Raw genomic sequence first — 25,803 nt, forward strand, 5'->3', positions numbered from 1 at the left:
CTTAAACATCATATAAATCAAATCACATGGCAGTTATTTTTCTATGTCAAGTTTCTTTCACTCGACATGTTGCTTTGAGGATTCCTCCACATTCTTGCAAGTCCTAGGAAAATTTTTTCCATTATATTATTTAGTAATCCGTTGAGTGAATATACCACCACTGTTTACTATTCTGCTCTTATGGATATTTGGTTGCTTACAGTTTTTAGTTATTATCAATAAAGCTGCTATGCACTCCTTTCTCAATGGTCTACACCTAGGCATGGAAATGCTAAGACCTAGCATAGTATATGTTGAAATTCATTAGAAATTACCAGTTTTCCAAAGTGGTTATACCATTACACATTCCTACCATCAGTATGATAGTCCTAGTTGTGGTACATGCTCATTAACACCTGGTATTAACAGTCTTTTTAATTTTTGTTATTGTGATATATAATAGTGCCTGTATCCAATGAGAGGACTTATCAAGCTTGCACTGTCCAGGTCACCACCATTGCTATAATCTATCATATTCATCATGGCACATGTCCACAATCATTGAGTCCAAATTAAGGGATTCTATGTTTCTGACACAGGGGCTACCACTGCATGTCCGGACATATGACTCCTGCCAAAAGTTTTTCTCACAGTGAGGGAGGCCACATTGTATGGGTTGTAGCTCCTGCCTACTTTTGGCCGACTGACCACATCGGACCTTTGATCACCTCGATCCCTGCCCACTCCAACTGTTCTTAAGATTATCAGTGGTACCTCACAGTTGTTGACACTTTTTCAAGACTGATCAGCAAACTCTGACCATAGCTGACAATAAGGGTAAAATAAAGAGAAAGTGGCCTGCATGGCCCTTGAAACTAATCTGTTTCATCTTTTCAACTTTATTTATAGATAAAAAGTACATCATTGTCAGATTCAGTATCATTATAATGAATCTAAGTGTTGGTTTCTTTTAATTTTCCTAATTGAGATTTGTTGGTCGTCATGAAACTACAGGTTATTTTTTTCACTTTTGAAAATTCTCAGTGATTACTTCAAGTTTTGCCTCTGACCCACTTTCTCTTCTTCTATAGTATCAATTAACGTATGTTAGACTTACTTCATTTTTCATGTTTTAACTTTTTTCCATCTTTTTAGCTATCTGTTATAGCTAAAAATTTCTTCTTATATATCTTCCAGTCTACTTATATGTTCTTTAGCTATATCCAACCTGTTATTAAACTTTTTTTTTTTACTTTAGTAATTCTAATTTTTATTTCCAAAAGATATTTTCAGTTCTTTTTCACATGTGCTAGGTCATATTTTCAAGCATTTATTTCCTTTAAAAGCTAAAGCACAGTTCTTTCAATCACAATATTTAAACAAATGGGTGCATTTTTGCTGATTCTCATGATAACTTTTTTCTAAGTATGTTTGGTAATTTTTACTGGTGGGGATTGTATAGATTCAAAAGTTACTGAAGAGGATTCTTTGAAGCTATAGATAAAGACACCTTCCTAGACAGAGAATGTATTTTTGATTTTGCCAGGACTTAGAGACAACACAAATCTAATCTTTTAAAACTAAATTCCCAAGTGAAGATTTATTGGATCAATAAAGTGACATAGATTTCAGCTGTAAACGTATGATTTAAATACATGCTTATTAACTGCACATTTTGCACTTAACTTTTTTAATGTTAATTATAAAACCTATACACACCAAGAAAAAATTATATTTTGCAACAGTAAATTAACAACTTTTTAGTTCTACAGAGTACAATTTTATGTAAACTTACACTATGCCAAATCTCTGTAATCTATAATAAAAATATTTATAAAATATTTACTATTTTAAAAGTACATTAGAAATTAAAGGACCAAGAATAAAAAAGAGCATTATCTTAAGAGATTTTTTTTCTCATTAGGACAAAAATGAGTATCTAAAACAATATATAACATATACATTGAACTTAACACGTTAGGAATAATCTTAATCCTCTAATTTTTAAGTTATTTTTACCTTTCATTGTCTAATTAGTACATATCGTTTTAAAATTAGAAAATATAATATGAAACTGCTTATACTGTTTGGTATATAAGCTTTCAGATTTTTTAATTTGTATTCTAATATAAATTCATATAAACAAAAACAAACATTTGCTTTCTAAAATATCTGTATTGCAGCATATATTCGATTTTATAATCTTTTTCATATAATAGATCAATCCCCTCAAATATGAAATCCAACTCATATATATCATGTTTAAAACATTCCTCATCAAAGCTTAAGTATTATCAACACATATAATTATTCAAGATAGTTATTTCTTTCCAATCTATTTTTTAAGACAAAACTAATTTTATAATTTCTCCAAATCCTTCACAAAATAAGCCTAACTAAAATGTCTAAAAACAGCCTATACATTTTTGGTTTTCATTTAAATTACTGGCATTAAATAATATTAGCCACAAATAAAGAGGTTATGAATTTTAATCAAGTCCTTCTATCTTAATACAACGTCTTACAAGGTACTTTCCAAAGTAGTAGACACTTCAAAATATTACTAAAAAAAATTATGTACCTTTATTAAACAAAGAATTTTAAGACATCTCCTAACGTACAGTAATTTCGGATTACTAAGAAGTATACTACTGATATTGTGCCCAGGGATAATATCTGAGAAAGCTGGTACAGTTTGCTACCAACCTGTGTGCCTTTGGCAAATCGTTTAACCTCTTAAGAGATAAAATTTCTTCTTCAGTAAGAGTTACTAATGAGTTCCTAAAGAGTTGTTTAGAAGATTATAATTTAAATTTTTTTTTTAAAATCAATATTGTTTTGTGATAAAATTTATTTATTTAATCCTCTAGTGGACCAAACTGTTTCAAACTAAAATCAAAAGATGCTTTCTATCACACATCTTGGGATCTTGCCGATTAAAAAAAACCCTGTAAATATACTATCATATTATAGATCAGAGGTTGGCAAACTATGGGTCATGAGCAAATATAGCTGGCAGCCTGTTTTGATAAATAAAGCTTTATTGGAACACCGCCATACTCATTAAATTAAGTATCATCTGTAGCTGCTTTTGCACTACACCACCAGAGTGGGTAATTGTGACAGCAACCATATAGCCAACAAAGCCTAAAATATTTACTATAGGTCCTTTACAGAATAGTTTTACTGACATCTAATATAAATGACTATAAATTGAATTGGACAATGTAGGCAAAAAGAAACAGGGGCAGAAAGGAAAAAATCAAAGAAATATTAAAATATACACCCGAATTTAATGACACATAATGCCATTTCAAAATCCTAAAAATCTATTAAGCCTCAAATGCAACTGGAACTACAATATGAAATTTTTGGTTACATAAAATATAAAAACAATACTGAAGTATATTAATAGTTTATTTAGAATAACAAAGTATATCTTTGTGTGTTTTGAAATTAAAGCCAATTATTATTTCTATTTATAAATAGTACTTATATCTACTTTATACAAATTATGTTTTTACCTGCTAATGGCTTGCTCCTCATCAGTTATTCCAGTCTCCCTGAATGCCCTGTTTGATTCCGCCAAACTCAAGGCAATTGCTCTCTGAAGATCATCTTTATCATCTCCAGTGAGATCAATCACATCTGAAAAGCAAAACTATCTTTCTCAAAATCAAAAGTCAAACAAATGAAAGGTAATTCTTATCATGGAGATTTTATACTCAATATATGCTTTCAAATCAAAGTCAGCACCAACTTAATTCTGTGTAAGAGCCTCTCTGAAGAGAATGCAAAACCACTGTAAATTGGTTATACTTCAAAATTTAATGTTTTTCTCTAAATTATACCTAAAGCAATACAGCATATTTTTCACTGCAGAGGAATTTCAATATTTACCATGAAGTCTCTGATTAAAAACTAATGAGCAGAAAAAAATGCTAAAAAAATTTATTTATTAACAAAAATTGAAATCGACATAATTAAACAATTATATTTATGCTTTCCAAAGTTAACCCAAATACACTACAGTTCATCCATACTACTCCTTAGACATTATCTACCAAAGTATAATAATTTAACAACTGAGCTCTCAAAATTATGTTTTTAGAAACTAATCAACTACATGTATATGTTTACTTATATATTTTTTAATGTCTGGAAGTATGTACCAAACTATTAACAGTGGTTAATTTTGAAGAGGGTTGTGGGAGGAGAAAATGTAAGGATCTTTTATTTCTATATTAAAAACTTCTGTACCCTCTGAATTATTTAATAAACATGCAGTTTTTTAATTTTTTAAAAAAGGATTTCATTTCACAAAAAGAAATATACAAATAAGTGAGTTTTCTTTTTTAACAAAAGAAAATAGTCTTGATGCTATAAGAATTCTTTTTTCCAAAGAATAAAGGCTATAACTATAACCATTTTCAGAAAAACCACTTTTTAATCCAATTCCCCAATACAAACTGGTCAATTTCTTTAACCCAAAAGATGCCAGTAATATTATTATTATCATTTAAATAACAGAAACTATAATATGTTGCTAAGTAGAAGATTACAACACAATATTATGAGAAAGAGAAAAGAAGTATAACTGTTATTACCTTATTTTTGTGTGGTTGGAATTATGCTTATTGATATTTTGGACAAGTTTTATATTGATTTTATTTGTATTTGAGACATGTTAAAATTATTTTTTTTGTGTAATCCTGAAATTTTATCAGAGAGAAACAAATAAAATGGGTAGGGAGTGGGAGATAAGGTACCTGCATTTTACCTTCTAGCTACAAGGTTTTATAAAGATACTAGAAAAGAAATCCTATACTTAATGAGCAAGAAATAATATATATGACAGTTTCAAAAAAATTCTTCTTCTACTGTTATCCACACTTCTTTCTCCAAACAGTACTTTACAAGAATATTAGAAATAATAGTTAGCCATGGAAGGTGTTCCATCAAATAAAATGTGGAACAAACAAGGTAACTGAAATGATAGAGCTTGTCTACACACACCAGCAGACCAAAGGTTTCCTAAGTCTGGCTTACAAACTCTAAGTCCACCTAGACCACAGCTGTAGATGGGTGTCACCTGGGTGTAGCCTTTCAGCACAACTCAAATATTGATGAAGACGCACAGCTAGGACTAGAGAGGCATGAAACGGCCTCATAAAATGAGAATTATCATGGTCATTAAATAATGACTATAACTTAGGTGAGTAAAACAATAATGAAAGTACGGGAAATAATTTGAAAAGCACAAAGCAGCAGAAAAACAGATTTGGGGGATATAATCAATTAGCCCTCAGACTCGATTCTCTCATCCTCCTAGAAGGTTTTCTTCAACTACAGAAGTTTGAAAGTAGAAAACAAATCTATGTTCTTGATTTCTTGGTTAAAGCTCTGAATAAAATTTAGAGTCTACCAAGTGGATGCATTAATATGAGATTTGGAAAGTAAAAGTGAGGAGGAAGCGATTATCCTGCTGCTGTTGGCTGTTTTCTCCAACATGATTGAACAAATGAGGGTTGTTCCACGGTAGCATCCCAGTGTCCATTTTCCAGTTTCAGGGATGTCAAAAGACAGGGAAGTGGCAATTAGACTCTGCATTTGAATGTCTAGGCACAGCTCAGTGGCAGTTACCTAATCCTGGCTGCTTAGTCCCTGGGCTACAGCTACAGATGTATGTTCTTGAATCAGGAGTCTCAGTGGCAGCCTCCTGATTCACTACCTTCCTGACTGTGGCAGAGGGAGTAGCTTCCTTGACTGACCAGTCCTGTGAAAATCTGGAAGTCATTTCAGAAGGCCAAGCTACAGATTCTTCCACCAGCCCTTCCAGTGATTTGTGAATCCTGTTTTAAATTTAAACCATGGGATACCACCTCGTACCAGTCAGAGTGAATATTAACAGAAAGTCAACAAATAACATGTTGGTGAGAATGTGGAGAAAAGGGAACCCTTGTGCAAAGTTGATGGGAATGCAAACTGATGCGGCCCCTATGGTATGGAGACTCCTCGAAAAACTAAAAAAAAATAAACACACACACACACGACCCTTCAATTTCATTTCTAGACATTTATCCAAAACAAAAACAAAAACACTAATTCAAAAAGATGTATGCACCCTGTGTTCACTGAAGCATTATTTACAATAGACAAGATATGAAAGCAACCTAGTTGTCCACTGATAGATCACTGGATAAAGAAGATGTGGTACATATATACAATGGAATGTTACACAGCAATAAAAAAAATGAAATCTTGCCATTCACAACAACACGGATGGATCTAGAAAGTATTAGGTTAAGTCAAATAAGTTAGAAATAGAAAGAAAAACGTATGGTTTCACTTACATGCAGATTTTAAAAACAGAACAAAACAAACAAAACAAAAACAGACATAGAAACAGAGACCAAAGAGATGGTTACCAGAAGGGAGGGGTGAAGGATAGGTGAAAAGGGGTAGGGGAATATAGTCAATAATATTGCGTTAAGTTTACATGGTGACAGACAATTACTAGAATTAGCGGAGTGATCACATTGTAAGGTATTAAAATGTCAAATCATTATATTGTATACTTGAAATTAATATAACCAAGATAAATTGTATAACAACTATACTTAAATTTAAAAAATTAAAAATAAGTAAAACCTTTCTTCTTTGAAAGTATCTGGAGTGTTTACTGTCTCATGAATGATTGACAAGTAAACTAAACTAGATAGAGGAAAAAACTCATTCAGAAATAGCAACAACTTAGAGATCTTCATAATTTTTCAATTATAACTAAAACAACATAAAGCAAATGACAAGGAGAGATGTTTTAACCCTATTTCATAAATAGGGTAACTAAAGTTCTAAGAAACAGTCTAATATAAGAATAAAGAATGGTAGACAGGCTTCAATTTAAGTCTTTTAACTATTAAATCAAGTGGTCTTTCCTCCATACTAGCAGTTCTCCAAGCGTGGTTCATAGATCCCTGTGGATCCCCAGGATCCTGACAGAAGCGGGTTCCTTAAGTAAAAAAATAATTCTCATTATAATACTTGATATTCTTATAATAAAACATGTTACTTGCCTATTCTACTGTTATCATATTTGCACTGATGATGCAAAACAAGAGTGCCTGAAACTGCAGTATCTTAGCACTGATCAAGGCAGGAACACCAAGTTGAGTGTACAATTCACTGTATTACTCATAACTGTGCATGCTTACTAGTAAAAAAAGTCATTTTCTCTTAAATCCTTGATAAAAAGGAGGAAATTAATTTTATTAAATTGAAAACTTGATTTACATGTTCTTTAATACTATGTAACAAAAATAGGTAGTACTTCTGCTCTATATCCAAAGTATGCTGTTGCTAAAAATACGAATACCAATGCAATGCTTGAGGTGCAAACTGAACTAGCTGACTTTTTTCATGGAACACTATTTTTACTTGAAAAAGCAATGACAAACTGCAAACTATGATTATTCATACTTTAGTATTTGGCAGACATTTTCTCAAAAATAAACAAAGTGAGCCTGTCACTTGGAGAACAAATAAGAGTATTTGTTGCCAATGATCAATATGGAATTTTCAAGCAAAAATAAGAACATCATTAAACTTGTTTTCGCCACGATGAGTTTGATATTGTCCCAAGACTTAAAGGCTTTTCTGATGAAATCAAGTGATAGTAACAATTTCAATGTGTTTTATAATGCAGATATTCTTCCAACACTTGGAAGAGAATCTTCCAAATTACCAATGCACGATGTTATAAAATCATGCATGGGTAAACAATCCATTCAAGGAGGAAGGTAAGTGATAAAGATGCTAGGAGCATATCCACATGCTGGGAGGGTGGTGCACCCGAACTCCACAAGACAGATACTTCTGCACTTGGGACCCTTCCTTATGTACCTCTTCACCTGGCTATTCATCTGTATCCTTTATCATGTCCTTTATTACATAATAAAACTGTAAACATTAAGTGTTTTCCTGAGTTCTGTGAACCATTACAGTAAATTATCAAACTTGAGGAGTCATGAGAACCCAATTTGTACAGTAACCTGGGGACTCATTACTTGTGAATGGCATCTAAAATGGGGACAGTCTTGTGGGACTCAGCCCTTAACTTGTGGGATCTTATCTAGGTTGATAGATGAACTGAACTGAACTGAACTGAACTGAACTGAATTGAATTGAATTGAATTGAAGGATACCCAGCTAGTGTTGAATTGTCCAGGAAAAAACACATCTGGTGTCAGAAGTATTGTTGAATACGAGCAGAGGAAGAAACAAGCAATAGTCGTCTTTACTGCTAGAAAGGTTAGCTGACCAGAAACTTCTGGTCCTTAACTGAAAAGCTGAGACTTCTTCAAGTAATGAAGAACGTTTGTTTATTATCTATAGTTTCACTATAGTTACAATAATTTTCTCCATGATGTTCCTATTACCCCCATAAAGTTGCTTCTTTACATAGGATACTTTAGAACAATATGGCAATCCTGAAAGAAGACTATTATAACCTACTCGCATACTGAATACATATGATTATAAGACAAGACATTAAGAAAATAAAATATTAGTTCAATAGAATGGTTAAACCTGAATTTCTTCTTTTTCTGGAGTTAGCAGAACAACTGCTATAAAACATGTAATGAACTATCAATTTCATAATGAAAATTAGCCCTCTGATTTTCGTATTTGCTTATGCTCAAAAGAGAACAGAGAATAAGCTTGGCTTTAAACTACTTCTAATTAGCAAAAGTCAATTATAAAAATTTAGCCTATATAACAATTCCATCCAAGTACCAAAGTATTATGAATATTTTTGTATTTGTGCCAAGAGAGAAGACCTTGGAAAAATGCTAAACTCTGTTTTGACCAACCCTCCCTCTTGTATTAGTGTGAACCAACTCAAAAGCACAAGCATGTTAGTTTTGAATAACACTGTAGAAAAATCACGTTACAAAAGCCTGTAAACAGTAGTCTCTAACATTTTCAAGACTGCCCAAATTAAAAGATTTTTTCCTGTAAAATCAGAAATGTACATATACCCAAACATAACTGCACCCTAAGTCTTTCACCTTCTAAATAATCACCATTTGAGTAAAACTTAAATATTACCAAATACTTGTCTGCTAACTCCAAAATATAGGCAGACATCAGCTTAACAATTATCAGACTTCAAATGTATACAATTGTTTATAATTCATAATTGATTTTCCCATGAAAACAGTATTTTCAATAAAAATGAGGTATTGAAATCAATTTACAAAACCTAATTTAGTTCATAATCCAGTTGAACTGCAATATATGCAAAGATTTTGATTTTAGAAGGAAAAAAAGTTTTTCTATTGTTTTCCTTATCTATATAGGGCTAAACATAAGGGAAATAATTTTTTTAAGTAAGCCAAATTTATATTTACCACTAGCAAAGATTTCTAGACAGGGTAGTGACAAAAGTAGAAAGAACACTGTCAGTAGTTAAAGTAGTTGAACAAGAGTCTGAGAAGAGTTGTAATAAGAATATATACCAGGGTAGGAGCAACTAAAGGAAAAAATATGCATTAAAAAACTGATAGAACTGCAAACTAATTGTTTTGGGAAATTAGGAAGAGCTGTAGAAAAGAAAAAGAACACTAGGTTGCCAGAAGCAATGTGGGTGCTCTTAAGAGAGAGGCAAATATAAACACAGAGATGGTTAGCAGGGGACCAGAAATGAGAATATTGCCATTCTTACCCTCACTCTCTGATTCAACCATGGTTATGTCCTCACTATCAACATGTCGGTCAAATACAATCCTGCCTTGGGACAAATACCCTCTGTCCCTTTACCCCGTTCTAACGTTCTTCATAAACTTATCACTACCTGACATTATTTATTTTACTGTCTTCCACCTATGTAAACTGAAACTCTCTGTGTTTTTTAATGGCCTAAAGAAAGTATTTGATACGTAGTAGGCAATAAACAAAGAAAAGTTAAGCAAATTAAAGTTAATATCTAAACTGTAGAAGAGATAAAATTTAGTAAGGCATCTTCACAGTGAACTAATTAGAAGACTTGAAAACATGCTTTATCCATCTAAAATTTTTTTCTAGTAAGTGAAAGAACAAATAGCATAATAAGTTATGTTAAAAGGATATTTAAAAGCAAGAAGACATAAACATTCTCCTATTCTACTCTGCCCTCAGCTTTTAAGATGTTCCTACTTTTCCAATCTTCTCACTGTTGAACTGAGATCTCTAAAACAGTGATGTCCAATAGAACTTTCCGTGATAACAGAAATGTACTTTTATCTGTACTGTCTAATACAGTAGCCATTAGTCACATGTGACTAGTATTGAGCACTTAAAATGTGTCTAGTGCAAGAGAGAGAGAGAGAACTGAATTTTAATATTATTTAGTATTAATTTACATTTACAATTGCTATCGGCAACTCTGTTGAACAGCTCAGCTCTAAATGGTCTTGTTCTTTTTTTAATAGATGCTAAAATTATAATGGCGGCATTGGTAGGTAAGGAAAGTAAATAGTAAAGGAGCAAGTCCTGAATTTTGTCATCAATTTTACTGTTTTCCAACTTGGATTGTGAAAAAAAATAAAGTTAACATTCTGTATTAGTCAACGAAGAGTTCAAAGACCAGGGCTATCGTTCTGCCCTAAAATGAAAGAAAATTCATAAAGTTATACAAGTCATTTTTATAGTACATGTCCAATAGGATGTAAACCTAATTCAATCCAATCGGTTACAAGTGACTTCACACCACTGTAACATCTCATTTTTAAGCTTAATCTGGACTTTTGGTGAATCTTCAAAATAATTTAATATATTAGAAATCTCTATGGGAAAAATGATTTACTTTCATGGCATTCATTTTTTTTTTTTTTTCCTATCTGCAGTCACTTGTTTAATACATTTGAGGAATGGAAAAGATATCAGTGTTCAATTAATAAAATCCTATACTACTTAACCTGTTATTTACCCTCAGTAGGAATGATAGCACTAGATTTAGATCTATTTATTATTTGTGCTTTAAATCACTTTTAAGCTGACTAATGACTATAACAAAAACCAGAGTTCTAGGAAAGAACTTCAATATTTTTCTCACTTTCTAGGCAATCCTTACAAGATAATTCAAGTTCATTTTGAGGGGAAAAAATACACTAATGCTAAATTTGTGGAGTCGACCACTTAACACTCATTCCAATGTGTTATACCAATTTCTCTAAAACTTAAGCCAATATGTGGCATTACTTTCTGTGTTAAAATTACCTACCTAAATCCCTTTTATCTTTTGATCCATACTTTGATTGCTCAATTGTGGCACATCTTGTTCTGGCGGGCATATACTGTTTTTTTCCTGTTTTAAAAAAGTTCAGAAGAATTTAATGGTCACGAAAGAAAGAATATTACTATTTGATTTCAAACTGGGCAAAAGCTTTGTATGGTCATGACTATGAGACTTTGCCATGACACAAAAATTGCACAGAATCTCTCCTCTGACTATTAAGTACTCTTATGATCTCTGAATATCCTGCATTATTTCCTAGTCTCCTCTGCATTAATACTTTTTTACTGCAAAACGCCAATACAATTTTATTTCCAATTTAAGCTGGAGGTAGAAGGCATTCATTTGATAATCCACGATATGGACAAGAGACCCAAGTAATGAAGAAAAGGTGCCAAAAATTTTTGCTAATAATACTAAAAATGATTTTGACCTTTTCCCAGAATTTAACTGAGTATTAGATTATACTATGGAAAGTTACCAAAGCAAGATAAAGACTCCAGGTACTCTACTTCTTAATTCCTTGCTATGCAAAGTACAAGCTTTTCTTGAAATGTTTCATTTTTCTCTCAAAAACCTTTGAAAAGTAAAAATGCACTAAAAAGGCCAATCATTGTCCTACTAATTACTGAAAATGTAATGACTTCTTCAATATTAAATGAAGGTTCACAAATATGTGTTCTTCAAATCAAGTAGAATGACTTACTTTACCCACTGATATACCCTGGTACACACACATGAAAATTTCCCCACCAGTTCCAAATGTGACTTCTACGGAATGTTAGTTTAAAAGATAAATTTTTCTAGTCATTAAAAAAAAAAATGTATTTTATTCCTTCTAAAAGATACCCTCAGTTATAAACAGCTATATTTCAGATTATATCAATAAGGAATCATATGCATTTTGCATTAGAGACTTTTATTTCAAAATATAAGATGTTTTGTCAGCACTGCTATAGATAAACACACTTAAAGTTAGCAAGGCTCTGTTTATGCATTAGCCCTGGTAATAACAGACTTATACTTAAAAAAAAAAAAAAAAAAAAGAATTAAAAAATATAAACCTGCCATATTGGAAAGAAATAAGTGAAATAAGTTAAACTTTGGTCAACTTTCAAATAACAATATATTTCACATAAAATTTAAAAAATGCTCATAAAGGGTTTTTATATCTAGAAAACCTCCCCATACTCTGATTACTCCCGTACTACACACTCCTTCAGCACGTACACAATTTTTTCAATAGAGGCCTGTGTTTAAATACATAGTTATTTGTAATGATTTCCTTCCCAAAAGTTTTGCCACTCTTTCCAAGAATTAAAAATATGCACAAAAAATTTTATTTTTCTCAGCAATAATAGCATAGTTATTTAAAGAATATGCTGAACGCATGACATCTCGCTTTCTCGGTTTTAAACCATGTAACATTATTATGACACTATGGAATTTAAATGCTGAATCAAGACTATTTCTAAAAGGCAGCCATAGTTAGAACTTTAGAAAATATGGTACAAATTTGTTAAATGGAAAAGAATTACTGTTACCTCATTAGCTATTTTTCTCAGTTTGATACTAATATTATTAATAATACAATCATCACATTATATTTCAACAACAGTTTTTTTCTCACTAATCTCAAACCAACTTTATGGATACACTATCCAAATTATTGAATTATTACATATGAATTAGCATATGGTTAGAAGGATAGCACATTTTATTGATAAAGAAACCACAACAGCAAGCAATTTGCTTAATACAATAGACAATCAGTTTAGATAAAACCAGAAACCCCATTTCTCTACCATTTCTTTCAAGTGAAATATAAAATTACTTAGTGGATATTTTTCAAGAGCAGCACATGCATACATGCAAAAAAAAATGTAATTATGAGCAAATGGGACACATCTTCTGAAATCAGGTTGCCTTCTCCCTCAGAGCACCTATTTAAATCTCTCTGTTCACTATCGTCAAAAATCTTGAACAGGTGTTAACACCTGGCTTAAACAGTATTTTCTGACTTTCACAAGGCAAATAAGACATTTTCTTTTGTTCACAACAGTCTTAAAATCCTAATTCTCCACCGCATATCACAAAGCCTATCATCTATATTAAGAATTTACAGCTATCATTCTAAAATCTTTTCATCTTTTCAGCTAAAACACTGAACCGTGTTTAATCAACTTCCTATTTCCTTCACTTTCACCAGCTGCCTTCAATCAAAATCATTCTATTTTTCCTTTCTTCCACCTAACTAGTTTCATTTTCCCCAAGTCTCAGAACCTTAAAAGATATGAGATGTTATTCTCATATACTAATTCCTCCTCCATTTATACCACTTCTCTTTTTCCACGTTTTTACCACTTCATTTTTCTTTTTCTTGCAACAAGCTCGTTCCCTTTCATTGGTTTTGCAACAGCTTTTTAAATATATATTATCAAAAATAATTTGACAAACTTGTTGAGAAACTATGACATTCTAGCCTGATTGTAGGAACATCAATGGTCTCTTGTCTCATTAAGTTTCCTGTTTGGTAAGCAAGAAAGGCACAAGCAAATAATTTCAGAATAACACAGTACTCGCTAAGACAAAAGTATGCTGTGGGTGCTAGAGAAGCATCCAACCTAGAGACAGAGGTAACATTCCAGAGCCAGAAAATCCTGAGCTAAATCTTAAACCAGAAGAAATTAGGCTGGAGGTGAAGGTTAGAGGGGATTCCAAAGAGAAGGAACAGGAAGTGTACAGACAAAAAAAAATGAAATAGCATTGGGTGGATGAGAACTTCAAGCCCTGCCGTTTTATCGCAGTGTAAAGTAAGAGGATGAAAACAGTAGAAAATGAAGTTAGAGATAGAGACAGGGGCCAAAGCACAGTTTGCAATTGGTCCGTCTCACACATATAAAACTTCTCCCATTACCTATTATCTATGTGAGAAAGAAGTATTCCAGCATTGGCTGACATAAGGTCATTTGTGAAGCAAAAATATTAAGATTACCCTGAAAATTTGAAATGAAAATATTTTATTTAATCAGTGTTTTAAACATTAATCAGTGTTTTAATGCCAATCACTAGCTGTAAACATCTATGTAAATGGGTTCTTCCTGATTGTTTCCTAATTTTGAGAAAGTCTATAAACAAAATCAAATATTCTCTTCAAATACAAGTTAGTAATCAAACTTCTCAAATCTGGAATGCATAAAAACACCTACATTTTATAGTCTTTATTATATCATAATGAAATATGAAAGTAATTGACCATACTTTTAAAAACTTAGTGCTATATAAGGATAAAGTGCTCATATTATGAACAAAAATTAAAATCCCATGTAAATTTTTCCATCTATATGTATGTATATGTGTGTGCATATGTGTGTTTATTTATTTTGTTACATGGTAATAAAACTTTTTTCAAAATCTTTATTTGGGGAAGGGGTGGGGATTGAGGGAAAGGAAGTTGTATTAAATGATAAACCTGTCAGTAATTAGAATATTTTACCTTAAAAAGTAATATTAAGGCCTCTACCAACATTTAAAATCCATAAAACAAATAACTGTGCCCATTTAAAATTCTAGAAATTTTTATTTCTTTAATCTGTAATGAGTAACACCTATAGCTATTCCCTATTTCAAAACAACAAATACTATATGAAATGCTTTATGAAAGGATATATAACTTAAATATAAGCTTTTACTTCTAAACTGGCAAAAAAATATAACATGGCTAATAAAAACATGTGCTCCTTTCAACTACACTAAAAAGAACCAAGTTTAAAGCAGTTCTTTTATTGTCCTTCACCTCTGCTTAAACAAAATAAACATGTTCTCAAGGAAAATTTTTATCATGTTCTTACTAAAATATTAAGAAAGAGAAGTAAACTTACTTGTGTCTGCTTGGCTGCCCACACTGATGTATCTGTCGTTGCCAGGAAGCGCAGTTTGGTAGTATGTTGTCTCTTCCTGCTGAGGGGTCTTGGCGTTCTTCGCGGTAAGGAAAGCCACTGCTAATTCCAAGTTTCCATTACTATCCTTCAAATATCAAGAACAGAACATAAAATATTTTTAAATATTTCTATACATTCTCACATGATTTATGTAATTTTCTTTGTAACAACTACACTTAAAAGCAAAAATCATTTTCAGTTTTAAACTATCCCTTGTGATTCTAATTTTACAATGTAAATTTATTGTGAACAAAGAATATATGTCAATAGTAATTCCTTTTTCTATTAAAATTACTAATAGAATGTAAAAATCAATTCTATATTTAACTTCTTAGTTTTCCATTACTTTCATATCTGCTTAATAAAAGTCAATCACAAATTATACTTCTAAATAAATGAACAAACAAAAAATGTTTTCTGGAACTTGCCATATAAAAGGGTAAAAATGAATATAATAGTACTTACGCAAGTAAAGACACTAAAAGATATTCCCTTTAATATGGATGTGGAATACATACCTACAGACTAACTTAAGCAAATGTCAAAGGCATATAGGAAGAAAATGATAAAATGTTCTGAAGTTTGATAGTATGAAAAGACACAGAGAATCCCCAGACAGAAATACTCAATACTGACAAGATGACAATCCTATCCGAATTATAAATACTATATAAATTTTATGTAGTTCTCATTAAAAGTATATCTGGACACAACTTTATTCTAAAGTTAATTTAGAGGAAAGGAGATGTTAGAAAACTTAAAAATTTCTGAAACAATGAAATGAGACTTGTCCAATTATATCTCTATATTCTCTATACACTTAACAATAAATGTAACACTAGCTCTATGACAGCTAATTGAAACATTAGGAAATCCAGGTGTGAATAATGAAGTTATCTTTGTAACAGAAGAACACTTATGACTGTGTAGGCCATAAGAACTTTAGTATACATGCAAAGTGTAATAGGAAGCCATTGGAAGGTTTTGGATGGAAATGACATGGTATGATTTACATTTAAAAAGGATGATTCTGGCTGTGTGTTGAGAATAGACTATAGAAGAGAAAGGGCATAAACAGAGTCCAATATTATGTGCTATCATATTAAATGTGAGGGAGTGACAGAAGAAGAAAGATCAGGATGATACCAAGATATGAGTCCTGAACAACTGGAAGAATAAAGTCTCCAACCCACCCTAACTCCAATTCTATTAGTGGGTGAGGACAGAGAAAAGTAAGAGAGTAGTTTGAAAAGCACCACTGCTTTAAATTTTCTTATCTGTCACAATTATTACAGGATTCTTAAATAATTTATCCAAAATATGGGTATATCGTATTCTACAGTGTGATAAGAAATTCAGTTGTGAAAGAATTTACAATAACAAGGGTTAACATTATTCAGCACTTACTATGTGCCAGGAAATGCACTAAGTGCTTTTCACATGCTACCTCATATAATAATAAACTGAATGCAACAGGATTTACACAAACTGAAGGTCACTTACTTTGAAAGACTAGAAATAAAAGTGCTAAAGTCAATATCATGTAGCTCCAAGATGCAGACTTCTTGTCAGTATATAACTGACAGAGTCTACTCATTAAACATCTCACAAATTCATATTGGGCAACAGTTAAGGTTTAAGCACACTGTGTCCCTCCACCCCGACCCCAGCTACTGGTAACTGTAACAAAAGTTTAAACACACACACACACACACACACACACTATAGTAATACAACTTATCTCAAAGAAAATGTGGGAAATAATTAATTAGATTAATTCTTTATTCTTATTTAAACATATTCTACATGTTTCTCATTAAAAAAAAAAAATTTAAAAAAATGAATTCCTTAAATTTGCCCTGACAACATAATGGGTATAGCCTCATACTCAGTGACATAGAATGGGAAAGACACTTTCTGAAAATACACATGGGGTGATTTAGTCATATTTATCAAAATAAAGAAAAACTGGCAATCATCTAAATGTCAATAGTCATAAAAGTTGATGTACGATACTTTGCGTCCGTTCTAAATATTTACATTGGCTTCGTAAACTCTGCAGTAATGCTCTGAACAGTATTGTTTCATCATTTTTCTAATGGGAAGAAAGGCTAAAGCAAAGCTAGCAAAAGCAGAAATTAAGCGTGTCATCCTGGAATCAGGCTGCTTGGTTTCTATTCCAAGCTCTTCCCACATACTAGCTGTGATCCTGAGCAAGTCACTTCAACCTATGTTCCCTTATCTTTTGAAAAAGGATAAAATAATACTTACCTCAGGGAGTTATTAAGAGGATGAGTTAGCCACATAAAAGTATTTAGAATAGAGCTGGTACTATAAGAGCTTAGTAAGTGCTAGTTATTAACTTATCTAAGAAATAAATTATTTCTAGAAACAAGTGAAGAACTTTGGGCTCAGAATCAAAAATTGCATAATTAATTTTGCCTCATGCAGCAGGTGCCACAGGATTGAAGCTGTGTGTAGGTCTATAGTGGCACAAATGCTATATTGCTATAAGCCTTTAGTAGCAATATATAAATAAGCTTAAAATGGAGTTCTAGTTCTTGAACATCTTTCACTTATTTGATCCTTTTCAATGTGCACATCCACGTGACCTGACTTATCTGGGTACCTCTTTGTGAAAATGAGGGTACTTAATAAAATACAACCAAAATGATGCATTTTATTTGTTGCATATACTAAACAGTTTGATGTTGAATATTCTAAAAGTGCAATAAGTTGAATGTTAGCCATTTATATTTCTCCTTCATGGAAAGAAAAAATGTAAGCTTTTGGTCGTCTATTAATTCTCTACTTCTTCCTTCTCTTCTACCTCCTCTTTATCCCACTCCTCTCTCCACTCCTTACTGAAACTCTAAAAACATGGCTCTTTAGTAAAACCAGCCAACAACAGTTGTATTTACACTCCTCCATTTTGCATGAAAAGGGTTTCATACATAGAGAGATTATGTTGCTCCAAAGTATCTTGGAAAATTAGGTTGCTGAAAGCTAACATGCTCAATGTTGCAGTATGTTAAGTAAGGCTCTTACTTTATAAAAGTTCTTTCTTATATCTCTACTACTACCACATGGTATAACTAAAAAACTAAATTTTTTAATATGGTAAGCAGTAGAAATGAGGGTGTAACACAAACTATGTCATAAAACAGAGGTCATACCTTCAAGGCTTGCTGTAGTATCTGGGCATCATTTATCCCAGTAATTTCTCTCAGCTGATTCAAAAACGTCTGCTGGTGCTAGAGGAGGGGGAAAAACCAAAATCATTACACTCTAAAATCTGAAAATATAAATGACCTTTGGGTTTAAAAAAATGCAAACTAGAGTGAAAAAGAAAAAAAGAACTTGAGAGAGACTGAACAAATTTCATTCTTTTAGGAAGAATGAACCATGCTCTAGGGAGCTCTTATTTTATTCTCTTGTTTCCAAAAGAGAGCTTTTATAGTACTCTCCAAGAAGTTTTATTGAATTAACAGTTTCTGGTCCATTCTTTACCACCTCATTTATGCCTCCCCAGAAGAAAAGGAGTGATTTGCATGATGGCTAAGCCTAAAAAGAACTAAGGTAAATAGGTATTCATTGGGCTACTTCTACTAGGGCAGGGGTCCCCAACCCCCAAGCCGTGGACTGGTACTGGTCTGTGGCCTGTTAGGAACTAGGTCACACAGCAGAAGGTGAGCGGCAGGCAAACGAGCAAAGCTTCATCTCTTTTTGCAGCCACGCCCCAGAGCTAGCATCACCACCTCAGGTCCACCTCAGATCATCAGGCATTAGGTTCTCATAAGAGCACCAGTCTCTGGTGTCAAAAGGTTGGGGACTGCTGGCTAGTACATGGGACCACTGACTAAAATAACATAGCTTTGGTAATCTCTCCCTGTCCTTAGGGTCAGCCAGCATCCAAGTACTTGAGATGTTTGAAAAAAACACATGCTTTTGGCAGGAGATGCACTAGGTCTATTATATCATGGAGATCCTACAATCTATTCAAGGAAAAAAGAATTTTCTCATTTTCCAAACTGTCAAAAAGGATCCTAAACAGAATTGATCATTTGCCCCCATTTGTTTCAAATCTGTTAATACTGCACTGGTCCATATAGTAAGCTATTATACTCTATTGGAGAGAAAAAGATGTAGATAGGATCCTCTTATCAAATCCCTCCCTGAACTTCTCTAGTTAAGAGCCATATTCCTCCCTACGCCGCTGTATTTCTTAAAACAAGTTCCCAAGACCCATGAAATAAAGACAGCTCAGTGGATATGATATGAAAATCAAGATGTCCCTAGAATAAAAGGATCAGATGAAATCTTTCTTGAAAATGTTTTACATTCATCTCAGTAATAATTCAGTCAAGAATCGTCAATGGATGATAAAACTATTAGGTCAAAGTTTGGTTAAGAACAGGATAGTTACATAGTTTCAAACTCTCTTTCTAGAAATTATAAAGGGAGAAAGAGTAACAGTAACTGTAACGAAGAAACCTGACAGATACGACCTCAACCAAGTGATCAAAGTTAGTATTACCAGAAGTGGGATAAAACGACAGTGTATGCCTCCTGATGTGTGATGAACCAAGAAGACGATATCACCTGTGGTATTCCTGCCATAATTTGCATAAAACTGAATCTAATCTTGAGGAACCATCAGACAAATACAAACCGAGGGACATTTTGCAAAATAACTATTCTGTCATCTTCAAAATGTCTGTATCATCAAAGACAAAGGATAAGTTTCCAGATTAAAGGAGACCAAAAAGGCGGGGCAACCAAATGCAATATGGGCGATCAGATACTAAACTCTATACAGGATATTATTGGGATGATTGGAGAAATATGAATATGGACTGCTTAGCAACAATATTGTATTAATATTACAGTCTTGAATTTGATAATTACATTATAGTTGTATAAAAATATATTTTTTTCTTAGGAATACACCTGGAGTATTTAAGTGGCAAAGGGGCATGCAACTCACTCTCAAACGGTTCAGAAAAAAATAATTTATGAAAGTTCTTTACACTAATCTTGCAACTTTAAATTTGAAATTACTTCAAAATAGAAAGTTTTAAAATGTTCTGAATACAGATTTGTTGATGTTAGAATTGTATAATGTGCATTTCAAAACATATTTGATAATTTAAATATGAATAATGTATACACATCCAGAGATGAAGAGTCCTTAACAAATTTCAAAATAAAAAAATAAATTTGAAAGTTTGAGATAAATATCTTTTACAGAAACAACATGTATAAGTTAGAAATTATAGTCAGCTACATGCAACAGAGTCCCATCTAAATAGTAGCTTCATCATACTGCAGTATCTTCTTTTCCTAATATAAGTAGACTGGAAGTGGGCAGTTCAGATCTGATAAGGACCATTCCACATGATATCAAAGATCTAAGCTCCTTCTGTCTTTCCACTAAACATTCTTATATGTGACAGTCATCAAATGTCTATCACTTCCATGTCTCCTCCTCCAGCATCCTGTCCAAGTGATAGGTAGTATAAAGGTAAGGACAAATGACAAAAGTTTGCAAAATGATTGTGCCTCGTTTAAAAAACCTCATCTAATATCTTCCACTTAAAGCCTCACTGATCAAAATAGAGTCGCATGGCCATTCATAGTTGCAAAGGATATTGGGAAATTACTTTTCAGCGAGGCAAAAAGCTGCTCTGAAAATGAAATCAGGGTTGTTTGTAAGGGAAAAGAAAAAAACGTATATTGGACAGACATTTGCAGTATTTGCAATGCCATCAATGAATTTTCATTTCCATAAAACTCATAATAAGAGCCAAGATAACCAAAATTATCTTACAATAAAACACATAATAAAGCACATAAACAAGGTTTATAAAATGCCGGGAAGAATCGAAATTGTTGAATCAAAGAATTAAATTGCCAAATTTACAGAGTTGAATTATGAGAAAAATAAAATTCTCGTTAAACTTGTCAACTTCTCTACTTTCATTTAAAAAAATTACCAATAACTAGCAATAGAACGATAACTAAGTTACAGTATACCCAACATTACAAATTAAAGATATATAAAAATATTACAGAAATTCTCCTTATCTTTAGATATCTCTTATTTTAGTGAACATAAAATACTTAAAAAGATTTTATGAGCTTGTTTGTAATCTCATAATCACCGACACTCCAAACTTCATTCTTTACACCAAATATTATTTTCCTCAACGGCAAACTAATAAATTGTGGATCATGGAAAGACAATTAAATACCGCCAAACACACACACAATTAGTCATTTGTACAAATGTTGCTGGCTATTATTTATAATCCTGGAAAACTGGAAACAATGAAAATGTCCTTCCACTAAGGAAGAGATTCTCAACTTCAGTGTGCAGAGAACGACTTGATGAGTCTGCGAATAATAAAGATTTCCAGGCCCCACCCCCTGAGACTGTGATTCCAGGGGAATTTGGGTTAAAGCTACGATCTGCATTATTAATAAGCATCTCAAATGATTTTGATACAGTTGGGCCCAGAAGCAGTCTGAGTCATGCAAACAACTGTATATTTTTAAATAGTGAATAATGTAATCTATATAGAAGTTACCTTTACAAAACCACATTAAGCTAAAGTGGTGGAATGAGAAATAATATATATACATATTAATGACTGCAAGGTAAAACATACATGAATATAAAGCCTAGAAAAGATTATAGAGCCTATGTTAGACTCTCAATTCTTCTCACATTTCTGTAACCACACCTTTGGCCATTATTCACTTTCTCCCACTAGACACAGGCTATATTTCCCTGCTGCATTGATGATGAGCTTGGTCATGTGACATGCTTTGACCAATGACGTATTAGCAGACAGCATGCAAGCAGACATGAAATGTGCTTGCATGGTTGGGCTTACCCTCTCAAACTTCTGTAACTTCCTAAGAACATAACCTGTGTAGCCCAGTTGCCCCAGAAGAATGGGGCACCTGTGGAGAAGAACCATCCAACCAACCTGCAAATCTGTGAACATAACGATAATATTTTGGTATGGCACTAACTTTCAGAGTGGCTGTTATGGTGATAAGTTGGCTGATGCAGAGTGCAATAAGAATACTGAGTATTTTATGAAGAAAAGTAATGTCTTCAAAATGTTATCATTTGGTGTTATGTTTATCTTTCAAAATAAAGTCAACTAAATATCCTAGAAAAAATAATTCATGCATATCTCTAGCATGGTTTGTGATCTCATGAATTTTGACTAAAAACGAAATGATGCAGAGAAAAAGCATCAGGGTTAGGAAGAAGGCTAACTGGAAGTAGAAAAAGTGAAAGAATCTTCTTAGCTCAGTTAGCAAGAAATGGGAAAGAGATCAAAAGAGGTGAGCTATGAGAAAAACTCTAAGTTTATGGCAGAGAAACTACCTCATTTGTAAACTTTTCCCTTTGTTATTGGCGCTTTACATCTGTGCTTTTTCTGTCTTTGAAAATCTGCACCTTTATTTCTTGCAATTATACATTTTTGTTTCTGCTATTTCTGTTGGTACTAAGACCCTGGTATTTCTCTCAAGATTTGCAACTTCCTATTTACCAAACTTCTGGTCTACAACACACCCTGATCCTCAACTAAAAATGTCTTGCATATGTTTCTCTCCTCCCTGACTAGCAATTTTGGATCTAAGGTGGATCCAACCCACTTCCATTTCGAGAGCTCTTTTTCTGAGCTCTGAGGACTTCCTTATACGGATTTCTAATTTACTCAAGTATAAGGGGTGGTGGGTGCAGCCTGTTCACACTACTGGACCAAGAAGGGTAATTACACTGTTCAAAGAGAGTCAGTGGCTTGCAAACACCACAAAAATTAAAAGCAAAGAAGCCAAGTCTACATACGGGCCTTCAGATTCCTTCTTCTATATTATTTTTACTGTATGATAATCCTCAAGTGCCTATTATATTGCAAAAATACAGTACCATGCACTTCAGGGAGAAGGAAGCAACAGGAATTTTAATGCAAATTAAGGATCAGAAGATTTCACAGAAATTCCTTCCCTTCCCCATTAACCCTACCTAATATTCGGTCTGTTTTAAATCTGTTTCAGAAAAGACTATAGTATATATATGTAACATTGGTATAACTTTTGAGGATACCAAAAAAAAAAAGCGGGGGAGGAGGGAATGATCACTGATTTAGGCTAAGGAAAGAGGATAAGCATTTACTATGATCTTGCTGTATGCCAGACTCTCTTAATTGCTTCCAGTATATAATCTCATTTAAAACATGCACACATGCACATAGACATCCCCTCTAGAAAGTTACTCTCATTTGATGGTTAACGAGTCTTCAAGAGATTATAAACACAGAGACAGGAATGGAAACAGGTTTTTCAAATTCCAAAGCCCATGTTCTTTTCACATTTGCTTTTCTCTATATCTGATTTTGGAGATTAAAGATTCAGTGAATAATGAAAACTCAACCCCCAAATTCACTACTCTGTTGATGTCAAATGTTTAGATAACGTCTTAAGAAAAATGAAGCACCACTGACTACAGGGCAGGAAAGCTTTCTGTGTTAAGGGGTGAGTGACTCATAAGTCAGTGATTGGTTCCTCTGAATTTCCAAATATAAATAAAAACTGGTTTAGTGCAAAGGAAAGAAAGTCAAAGGTTTCCATCTTCAGGAGGAAAAAAAGGCAACTCTTAAAATGACCTCTAAAAAAAGCTTTCAAAATTTCTAAGAAAAGATAGTGGGAGAAAACAATTTGATAGAAAATCCCAACACATTTTTAAAATTCCGAATCACATGCTATTGCTAGGCACTAAGTAGTAAGCATTTCAAAGTTACCTATCAATGAAAAAAAATCAGACTACTGCCTTTAAGGTATGTAACCACATTTACATCTATTTTTGTCAATACCTCTGCATCTACCTGATAACACTAAACTGCCCTAGTTCATGTTATCTCTTACTATAACAAGAAATCCCCAAACTTCACTGCCAGATAATTTCAAGTACATAACATATCCATGTAGCTCTTCATAAACTCGAAACTGGCCTATAATCAGCTATATAAGCAAACAAAAGCGAAAAAAAAAACTTTATTTCCTGAATTTTGTTCTTATTTTTATCTGCAATTAAAAGGGGATGACGTGATCATTCATTCCCATCATATATTCTACGATCATTCATTCCCATCATATATTCTATGACCTCTCTGAATTTTCCTAGCACATTCCTTATCATGGCTTAAAGGGCCCTTTGCATGCCACAGCTATCTCTAGCTTCACTTTGTCTTCCTCTAGCCTCTGTCATTCAGGATCTACAAAATACCATTCTGCTTTCTAATTCAAAGGCTTTTGTATATTCAGCTTCCTTCTCTTAAGGTTACAGGTTTTCCTGGCACCACAGATTATAATAATATACCATGGTTAATGACCAGACTAAATCCAAACAGAGCACAGACTGTTTCACTCATCAATGTATTCCTGGTAACTAGTATAGTGGTTCGCATGTGATAGGCACTAAGTAAACACTGATTGAATAAATGAATATAGCAGAGTTTGCAGAGGTGAACTGGAGTAAGTCAGATTACAGGGCTTGAAATCATCCATAGGAAAGAGGTATTAACTAATAACTGCATATGGGAACAAGAAGCATACATAAATCAGGCCCACTTACTAAGTAAACTTTTCATACTCTCCTACATTCTACCTAGAACTTCATAGAAAGCTTCATTTCCTAGATATAGTCCTGTCAATCCTGTTTGAAGTTGAATATATAATATAGTATTATAGAAATCTCCAGTTACAAATAATCTATACAGGAATCCCATGAATATTTGGGGTATCTGGTATTTTCGAATGCCATAGAGTCAAGGCTTATATCAATCTTTTTGGGTTAATGGCACTTTATTACTAAAATTAATCACATACCTCTATGAGTGCATATTTGATAGTATGCTTTTTTATTCTTTACTATTTACACTTAGGCTTAGAAATGCCAAAAAGTCTGAATTTAAAAAGTCTTTTCTTATCTTTTTATAGAATTCCAGAGCAAAACAAATATTTTGAAGCATTTGTGTAACACAAAAAAATCAATTAAAAAAAATTTTAAAACCACCAGAATACAAAAAGAAAATAAAGAAATGAGATACTTTATGGGAAATAGGTAGCAAATAACAATGGATTTAGGTGATCCTCAATAAATGTTTGTTTCTATCCTTCCTCAGCTCAGAATTCATATCCCCATCTACCACCTAAACCCTTCGACCAATGTAACATCTGCATGCTGTCCATGTCCTTAATGGAATGTGCCATCCCTATTAACTAGCAGACAAAAGAAATGCATCATACATAGAAACTCTAAATGGAATCCCCCCCATTCCGCAAAAAAAAATCATTACATAGTACTAAAGCTAAGAACTCAACACCATGAAACATGGTTTCGATGGGAACATGCAGTATGAGGTACAAAAATCCAACTTGCAAAATCTTTTGGAATAGTGCGTTTTTAAATTAAGAAGTGCCTGTATTCTGAAAAACATCTGGTTAAAAAAAACTTTTGTGAATCACATCACATCCGTGAATTATGATCTCTGCAGTTTAAATATGTATTTAACTTGTTTTGACGCT

At 32.8% G+C, this 25,803-nt stretch overlaps 1 protein-coding gene across 9 annotated transcripts in view; it reads right to left on the reverse strand.

The window, feature by feature from the left end:
• USP25 (ubiquitin specific peptidase 25) overlaps nt 1-25,803 on the reverse strand; it is a 111,602-nt gene that overhangs the window by 70,871 nt on the left and 14,928 nt on the right. For 3 of the 9 annotated variants that reach the window (XM_039855097.1, XM_039855100.1, XM_039855103.1), the window contains exons 2-5: nt 18,372-18,449; nt 15,136-15,280; nt 11,243-11,326; nt 3,504-3,627 (exon numbers count right to left, since the gene is read on the reverse strand). In XM_039855097.1, the coding sequence (XP_039711031.1) occupies nt 3,504-3,627; nt 11,243-11,326; nt 15,136-15,280; nt 18,372-18,449 (431 nt within the window). Of the gene's footprint in view, nt 1-3,503; nt 3,628-11,242; nt 11,327-15,135; nt 15,281-18,371; nt 18,450-25,803 lie in introns of those variants that run through there. The other 6 variants (XM_039855099.1, XM_039855102.1, XM_039855104.1 and 3 more) reach the window with 4 other exon arrangements.

Source organism: Pteropus medius, unplaced genomic scaffold (assembly GCF_902729225.1).
Source record: "Pteropus medius unplaced genomic scaffold, Ma_sr-lr_union100, whole genome shotgun sequence".
Taxonomy (NCBI): domain Eukaryota; kingdom Metazoa; phylum Chordata; class Mammalia; order Chiroptera; family Pteropodidae; genus Pteropus; species Pteropus medius.